General features: G+C 39.9%; 1 protein-coding gene across 1 annotated transcript in view; it reads right to left on the bottom strand.

Moving 5' to 3' along the window:
* Nucleotides 1-5,495, bottom strand: part of itga2.2 (integrin, alpha 2 (CD49B, alpha 2 subunit of VLA-2 receptor), tandem duplicate 2) — an 18,703-nt gene extending 13,208 nt beyond the window's left edge. Inside the window, exons 1-7 of the mRNA XM_020593930.1 lie at nt 5,114-5,495; nt 3,962-4,085; nt 1,803-1,912; nt 1,439-1,530; nt 904-1,018; nt 305-432; nt 26-174 (exon numbers count right to left, since the gene is read on the bottom strand). Of these exons, the coding sequence (XP_020449586.1) occupies nt 26-174; nt 305-432; nt 904-1,018; nt 1,439-1,530; nt 1,803-1,912; nt 3,962-4,085; nt 5,114-5,159 (764 nt within the window). The 5' untranslated portion in view covers nt 5,160-5,495. The remainder of the gene's footprint in view (nt 1-25; nt 175-304; nt 433-903; nt 1,019-1,438; nt 1,531-1,802; nt 1,913-3,961; nt 4,086-5,113) is intronic.
* Nucleotides 5,496-8,874: the final 3,379 nt, after the last annotated feature.

Genomic DNA, 8,874 nt, shown 5'->3' with positions numbered 1-8,874 from the left:
GAATAAAAGGCAGTATTGCACCAACCTGGCAAACTGGATCGCATTGAAGGTATTGGTTAGGTGACCGTACTTTTGTGTGATTTTGGATGCTGCATTGACCATCTCATCTTTGGTTTTAAACTCATTCAGTCTGAATTCAATTTTACAATCAACAGCATACTGAAGGACGCTGACCTGGCATCATAAGAGAATATGCTGTCAGTAACGACCACAAGTCAACAAGGTCACCACCTGAACGGTAATCCCCCCCACCACTTCATGTCTGCTTAGATGTTCTGGTTTGGCTGACGAGACAAGACACTACCTGTGTGTTTTGGGGCCCAATGTCGAGCGCAGGTATTAGCTTCTTAAGGAAATTAGTAATTGGACCCCAAGGATAAATGCTGTTGGAGCCGTCCAAAACAATCACAATGTCCATAGGTCCTCCACAGGCTAGAAATGTCATGAGAGGGGACACAAAACCTTTAGGCAACTGCGATTAATTAATCCGGAGTCATACACTTTGCATTACAGCTGACAATTTTTTTAGTAAAAAACAAAACAAAACTGCAACCAGAAGACAAATAACTAACACTGACATGTGGTACGAATCATTCAAACTGGGCAATTTTTAGTATTAAAACAATATTTTATTTTATTTACTGATTCTAAAATTTCTGATGACAGAGAGTTTCTGACAACCACCTGGATGTACCTGAAGGAGCAAACTATAAATCAAGCTCTGAACACAACTGTGTCGACATGTAATAACACAACTCTGACAAACAAAGCAGATTGTCACTGCAATAGATTTGAAACCACTAAAAATGAAAGTTGTTTTGAAAGGTAGGTAATTAGTCTAAGAGAGAGTTGGCTATACACCTCTCAAAATATCAACAACTACACTGTATATAAGCATCTTACTCTGGAGGGCAGGAGAGAAGGCAGGTTGAAGCTGAAAGAGGGGATTCATTTTTGCACATATTCCTGGATAGAAGTCCTGTGAGCCACACTGCTGTCCCCAGAGAGGACCACATGTCTGCATTAGATGACCACAACATAAAAGAGAGGAGACTTAACAGACGTTCAAGTTTGTCACTGCCTTTAAAAGCTACTGTAAACTCTTATGTCTGAGTGTGACTGTTAGAAATTTGACTGACCTCATATTCAAGTATTTTTGATGGCAAATAAATTCAAACCTGTAACACTAAACAGGGGGGGTCTGTGTTTACTAACTCACTGGCCTGGCACTACTTCCTGTTAAAGTGGTTGATCTATAAAAAAATACACTTCCGTCTGCCTAAAAATATCATGTAAATTGCAAAGGAAATTGTGACTTCCCTATTTTGCAGCTCTGTTACCGCATCGTCAAGTGTTTTCATCTTGTACCTTCAATAGATCTGAAAGCTGTTTTTCTAAGCATATATCACATTATGAACAGACATGCAAACACATATACCATCAAACCAGTGACTGCAGTCATCCGGGTAAGAGTCAAACCCAGGCACATGTTTTTGTCGAGGGTGTTAACATTTGGAATACTGACAGAACCTGTAAATACAGTAGGAAAGACATAAATAAATAAGGTTCAGATTATAGTTGTAACATAATGTGCACAGTTATAAGATGTACTAGTAAAAAAAAATGTGGTTTGTATATATTTGTATATTATTGGTTTCTATTTTTGAATTTTCAAGACAGAAAAAAGCCAAATGTCTGGGATCATCCTGGATGTTTTGTGCATCTTTTCAGTCGTGTTGAGACATTTTCATTATATGGCCAATGTTTGGTAGAGAGGTCAGTGGTTAAACAACAAATGTTACCTTGAAGATTGAGTTTGTCGCATGTGTTTCTGGACCCTGACACTGGACACTTGTAGACATCACCTTTCCTGTTTTGACTGTAACCACTCCATGGAGCACCAACCAGGAGCCTACAGAAAACAACAATATTTATCTCCTTCTTGCTCCGTAAGCAATCACTGGAAGAGGAGCATCTCAGTGGTTTGTGTACACTGTATCACCAGCTGTACCTACAATAGTTGAATTAGACTTGCCCAATTTATTAAATGTTGAAAATGGTTAAGGAATCACTGGCATGTTATCAAAATAAAAGTCGTGTTACTACATGTCAAAGTATTATTAAGGAGCCCAACTTTACCCTCACTAACTTGTGGACCAATTGTAACTTGAAAGCGATTCAAAACAAACATACATATCAGTTTGTGGTCTCTCTTTTTTTTTTTTTATCAGCAAGCAGCAATGAGTCAGTCACAACATTCTTCTAATTTTCTAGGAAACAGCTAACAAGACTCTACAAGTACACACAGAAAATATCCACTTCAAACCGCACATTATCTCCACATCACAACATTTAGATTCTGCTTGCTGTTGTTGAAGTGAAGTGGCTACTTACAATTTGGACACTTCTCAAGATCCTGAATCACCACCAACAGCAATATGTATGTAAGTGACCCAGAAACCATAAAAACTATCTTTATATACAGTCATATTCTATGAGCTGACCCAAAATTATGTTAAAGTTCATGACAGTGTACATGACTTTTCCCCACATTACCAAACAAGACAAATGGGACATATAATTCTTCATTTGATGACAGGAAACAGGATGTATTACAGTTGCTTTCTTATGGACACTAGGGTGCTAGAGCGCTATCAGACACTTAAGACTTCCCCCAGTTACATAACTAGGACACTCTTCCAGACAGTGAGTTACTCTATGAGACTGTGACTCAGTTTACAACATCCAGATATCGTAAGAAACTCAGTTACTGTTTAACTAACTGCTATGAATAAGTGGGGTGAAATGTAAGAAGCTGTAAACATGGCAGGGTTGGTTGCTTCACACACACAGATTGTAGTAGCTTGAACAAAACTGAGCACTTAAGATTTCGGATAACAGTTTTGCAGAGATTAAATATTATTGTAAGATTCAATAATCTGTTGCAACATCAACTTATCAGTAGAGCTAAAATGATAAAATCAGATTTCTTTAAATGCCCAAATATCTGCATAGGCCTAAAAAATACAGGATATTTCATTTTGGGCCAAAGTAGTGGACTGAGGGGCCAAAGACAGAATGACAAACACAGACATCCATCTAGTATTTAGCAACGTGCAGTTTCTTATACTTTGCAGTTCCAACCTAGCAGTGTATTGAGCAAAGACTACTGTATTTTTTTAAGATACAGCTGAACTGAACTCATGCTTAGGCCACAATCTGTCAGAAAAAAGAATCCTTGTCTCCTGTGCGATGCCCATAATACAGGCCAGTTCTCATAGTGTAACAGTGTGGAGAGTTGTTTACATGCCACCGAATACCTAAACATTCCTGGCAACCATGTGTGTGTGTCTACAGCAGCAGATCTTAATCTGCAAACTGGATACTTCTACAAGGACAATTCTCCATGATATGACAGAAATACATATATCAGTTCAAAGCTGGTGTACACCAAAAATGTGCGCAGCCTTGAGATTTCAACCTTGTGGAGCATCTGGGAGATTAGGTAGGTGGAGCTTTGCCGCGCACTGTGAATCTGTACATCAACATGGAACAAGGCTGATCCTTCAGACATCTTGTTGAACCTGGAATCTAGCCTGTTGTGGTGTATAGGCTTGTGCTGATGTGATGTATCTGCACTTTGTTTGCTCTCGAGTAAACAGCTCTCTGCATGTGGATGTCTGAGCGTCTTTCTCTCCTTTCATGCTATTTCAAAGATGCTCCAAAGAAACTAGATAACCAAATTAAATAAATGAATAACTGGATATCTGAATGTAACTGGACAGGACGGGGCTTGTCATGGGAATGTGGTCTAGGCCTCAGCGACATAGAACATAGTTAGAAGCAATACTTAGCATTACAGGTAAAATGTTTATAGTCACACCAGGAGAAATCTTGACCAAGAAAATTACTTTTCTTTCACTGAACAAAATCCTCAACATAACACGTCTTAAATTCATACCATTTGCCTGCATGGTTTGTTGTCTGTAGGATTGTGTAGCCAAACTCTTCTGCTGCTGGGCCAACAAATATCTTGGCACCTGCAGTGCCGACGTTGAAGGACTGCGATTGCCAGACTTTGTCAACTGGTGGAGGAGAAAGATGAGATTGGATGACACTGATTTTAATAAATATCATCATGTAATTCTGTTTAGCAACAATACAAACTAGTCAAAACAGTTGTACTGGCTAAACCTATTTGAAAAGAGGTTTGATGCTCTATCTTCAGCATACTGACTTCCTCCAAAGTGTCAGGTGGATATTTTTGTAGTTTTAACATACATTTTTAAAAACCACCTCAGCTTGGCTCATTGGCAGTGCAATAAAAAAAGCTTTGCAACAAATACAATAGTCATACTATTGAGAAAGCATTGTGAAAAAATTGCATCAAAAGAGATAGCTCGTCCTGGAACAGTACGTTTCTGACACAATAAGCCTTCCAACACAGTCCTCTGAAACCCTCAGGACATGGAATTTGCTCATCTGTCAGTGACTGTAGTGTCAAACCCACAAGCCCATACAGGCAGAGCTCAGCTATCAGGTCCGTGTATGTTCAGAGGAATGTGGATGGGAACTGGACTCAGGAGACCTTCTCTAGCACAGCCTTTTGCCACGCCCGTTTACCTGAGGCACAAAGTAGCACTTTGCCTCGCACTGGCTATGAGGCAGTAATTGAACGCCTCTGTCAGGCTGCTGCCACCAGAAAGCATGTTACTTTTCTCCACTGTGAGGCATATGATGCACAGCAAAACAACAATTAGTCTTATTTATTCCGCGTGGCTTGGCTTTGGATCATACATGTGATAGCAAATGAAGAAAAGCTGCAGGATGATCATTGAAAACAAAAGCGTTACCAGGCTGATCCATGGAGCAAATTCCTACTGAGCGTACACTCATGTGCTGCTCTTCAGGAGAGTTTAATGCATGAAAGCATTTAACACTCTCTTTCAAACCTGCAAAGAAGGACTAATAAACTTTACCAACTCCACTCTCATGAAAACGATATAAAACCTATTCGTAGCGAGGATATTTCTATTTCTACTGTTTGCGTGAGGGCACGGCGTCGCCAAAAGGGAAGCTACAAGTTAAGGCCAGAAATAAGTTCAGTACTTACTAATGACTGTTAAAGTGAGGAAGATGTTGCCCCAGAAGAAATCCATCGTCGTCTTTATTCCATTTGAATGAGGTGACTGCTGTTAAGTGAAGCCGCACTTGTCAAAAGTTGTGGCTCCGGGCGCAGTCAGCGGTGACGCACCGGATAGACTTTCTAAATAAGGGCTTGTGCGCGTACCTGCTGGCACAACCCACGTATTGTCAAGGGTGTGTGAAGTGAAGTCTGTAATAACGTCTGACTGTAAAGAGGCAGCTGGGACACGCTCTGTAACTAAATCCCGTTATGGGCAGGCAGAGGATGTGTAAAAGAGCCTCAGACAGATGAAGTTTAAAGTCCCAACTGTTTGATGCCTTGCAGGTACCAATCGTAAAAATCAAATCTAATTTCAAATGGAAGCAAACGACGGCTGTGCTCGAAACAGGATCACGCCCACCAGCCCTAATTTGAATATCTTTTAATAATCACTCCAGAGCCACGCCAAGTGTGGACAAACAACACTTAAATCAACAATCTGAGATTTGTCTCATCTGTAATCAGACTGAAACCTATAATTTAAGTATTTACAGCTCACTGTGGAGCAGATAGTAACGGCTGAGACAAGATGGCCTCAAGGAAGAACAGAATATCAGAACCTATGGACACAAGCCCACACAACAGAAAGTCTTCACTGGAACAATGACCAGAGCCTTTTTCCGTTACTGGAAAACAGTGATGTAAGACCTTTCATTAGAACATGTGGGACTGTAAATGAAATGAGCAGGAAGATGAAAGAACTGAAAGACATTTCATTTTCAGTGAGTGGCTTCATGTTAGTGTTTGTTGCTCAGTGCCCAGATAAACAATTGTTTCCTCTGGTCTCATATTGTTTTGGGAGAAAGTAACCCAAGATGTACAGTTAGTAACATTTTTTCTATTATAATTAAAAGGAAACACTAATTTTAGACACAGGAAGTTTGTCCCAGCCTCTGAAAAGGTTGTATTGTGTGTCTTCTGAGGTCCCCTGAGAAAATAACCCTGATGATATCATCTTGGCTGAAGATTTTTAACAGAAAGCCTGCATTGTGAATCGGGGTTGTGGAATTTGGAAGATGTGGACATTTACCATATTATTGCATTATGGAAGATGTAGGATCCTGCTTTTCTTTCTTTTTTTTTGTATTCCTTTGGGCTGAGGAAAGTCAGGAGATTTGAGCCTCAGCTTCTACAGACATAACTTTTGTTTTCTTCAGTCAAACTGTGTAATAATAATTAAATACAGTACACACATCTGGAAGGAGTCGAGTATGACCCCACTCTGATCAGCTGGCCAGTGGGCAGCTCTAGTGGATCAACCATGCTCAAAAACAATCATGATAATGAGAGAGGGGCACGCATTCCTCTCCCCACTCAATTTTCTCCTGCCAGATGAACCTGAAGGGGCTCAAACCACTGCCAAATGAGTGAGTCCATCAACTTTATGAAAGTGCAATACTAAAACAGTTGAGTACTCCTTTAAGTGCTTTCACCCTCATGGAAGCACTCGTTTTACTGGACAATAACAAAGTTTGGTATTTCTTTAAAAGGCTTCCATTGTCCTGATAGACTGAGACTAACTAATCATCCTAATTTAAAAAATAATGTATGCTTAAACTCCTGAAGCAGATGTACATATTGCCTCATGTTTGAGAACTGAAATGCACTGAGACTGACCAGTTTTAGACTTCAGTGTCCAAATACAATGTAGAGTTTGGGGAGGCAGATACACCACAGTGCCATGACCCTCAGCTACGTCATTCAGTTGCATCAATTCAAAAGCTTCCTGGTGGCCTGGAGAGAACAATGCACAAGCTCATTGAGCAGCTGAGCCCCAACGAGAACTCCCCTGTGTAGGCATGGTTTATGTGTAAATCATTTTGTGGTCCAGAACACCTTCAGAATTCAAAATGAGGAAGTTCAAGCATTTCTGTGTGAGTGACGTGGAGCAGTCCCTGAAAAAGGCTCTTTTTCCTTTCTGGCGTTTGTGTTGACAAGATGCTTTGAGGAAGGGATCAAGATGAGATAAAACAGAACCATTCACTTTTCACAGAAGTGATAAAGTTAATATCATATGAGATGAATCCCAATACTGCAAAGCAACATGTTGCCATGTTATAATCCTCTCCCTTTGACCGGATACTGCATGCCTTCATTTGTATAGATCATTTCACAAACAGTGCTGAGTAGCTTACTCTGGTAAATCATGCTGAACAATCTAAGGAAGGATCTTGCAGCAGCCGAGCCTGTTGTCTGTTTTCCTCTCAGGGCCCCTACATAATGGAACAGTGTGGGCACGTCACTAAAAATCCCCACTGAGGAGGAACATGATTCATTAGCAGTTGGTCTGTATGTTTGAAGCCCATTTAGGACAAGCTTTTGTCTTTACTATTCCTATTCAACAGTCAGTTCACCCACATTATAAAAAAACATTTTCTCACTGTTCTCAGGTGGCATTGCCACAGGGGTAGTTTAGTTTTTACTGCATGTCTTTGGTTTTGAGGTAGAATCCATCTCTGCAATTTCTGCCACCACTTAAGTTCAACAGAGGTTGATGTAAACTTGTTTGTGGTGCTCGCAGAAATGAAAAATGTCTTTTCACAACCAGTGTCCTTGTTACACTATCTTTATTCAAACAACTTTTTATTACAGACACAGCCTGCTGTGAAACATTTTACAGCAAAGTCTGTACTTTTGCATTGGCAGCTTGTTGTGTGTGTGTGTGTTTTATGTTGTTCCTCACAACAACTTGTATGTTACAAGCTAAACAGAGCTTCATGAGGGCACTGTTTATTATAGGTCTATATCACTACATATAGAGTTCATTTTTTTTTACAGTAGCCTATATTATTGCTCTATTTTCTATATTATTGTTTTTTAAATAATATTTTACTTTACTAATTATAGAAATTGTGTTTTTTTGTAACTGTGACACTCACAAATCCATTTATATATTTGTAATTATAAATATATATTCCTAATGCTTTGGCAATACTGCATATATAAGCAGCCATGCCAATAAATCTTATTGAATTTAAATTGAGAGAATAATCTTATTGTGTTTGTTCCAATATGACTGAATTCATTTCAGAAACATCAGCCACCTTTGACATGAGAAAGTATAATAACCATTGCAAACTTGGACACTTTTAATAAACTATCATATCAAAAATCATAAATCAAGCTTTTCTATGTAAAATAGTGATTATATATAGTGTACTGTATATCATCAGATTCCAAGTTACACATTTTATTATTAGTGCTATAAGCTGTTTTAGTGCTTTTGCAACTAATAGGCAAGTTTGAAAACAAAATCATGTAGTAAAATGCAACGACATGACTACAGAGTTCTGAGTGAGTGGATTGTAGCACAGAGCTAATCCCTCTTTCGCACCCATCTGCTGACCAGTAGGAATCTAAGGCCCTGGTTTGCTGTGCTGCACTGTGAGCCAGACAGTCACATCCAGCAGGCTCAGAAGGGCTCACGAGTCAGTGACTGCACACAGACATGGTGACAATGTGACTTTGTCATATCAGTCACCATCTTGTCACACGACTAGAGACTGTGGTGAGGCTCTGTTAGTTTTGTGCAGTTAGGTTTCCTGGCACCCCTCCTTGAACCGCCACCTTATTGTGGTGGAGGGGTTTGAGTACCCGAGTGATCCTAGGAGCTATGTTGTCGGGGGCTATATGTCCCTGGTAGGGTCTCCCAAGGCAAACAGGTCCTGGGTGACGGGTCAGACTAAGAG

Source organism: Monopterus albus, unplaced genomic scaffold (genome assembly GCF_001952655.1).
Source record: "Monopterus albus unplaced genomic scaffold, M_albus_1.0 scaffold20.1, whole genome shotgun sequence".
Taxonomy (NCBI): Eukaryota; Metazoa; Chordata; class Actinopteri; order Synbranchiformes; family Synbranchidae; genus Monopterus; species Monopterus albus.
The sequence above is the reverse complement of the archived record's forward strand: the minus strand, read 5'-3'. Positions and strand labels throughout refer to the sequence as shown.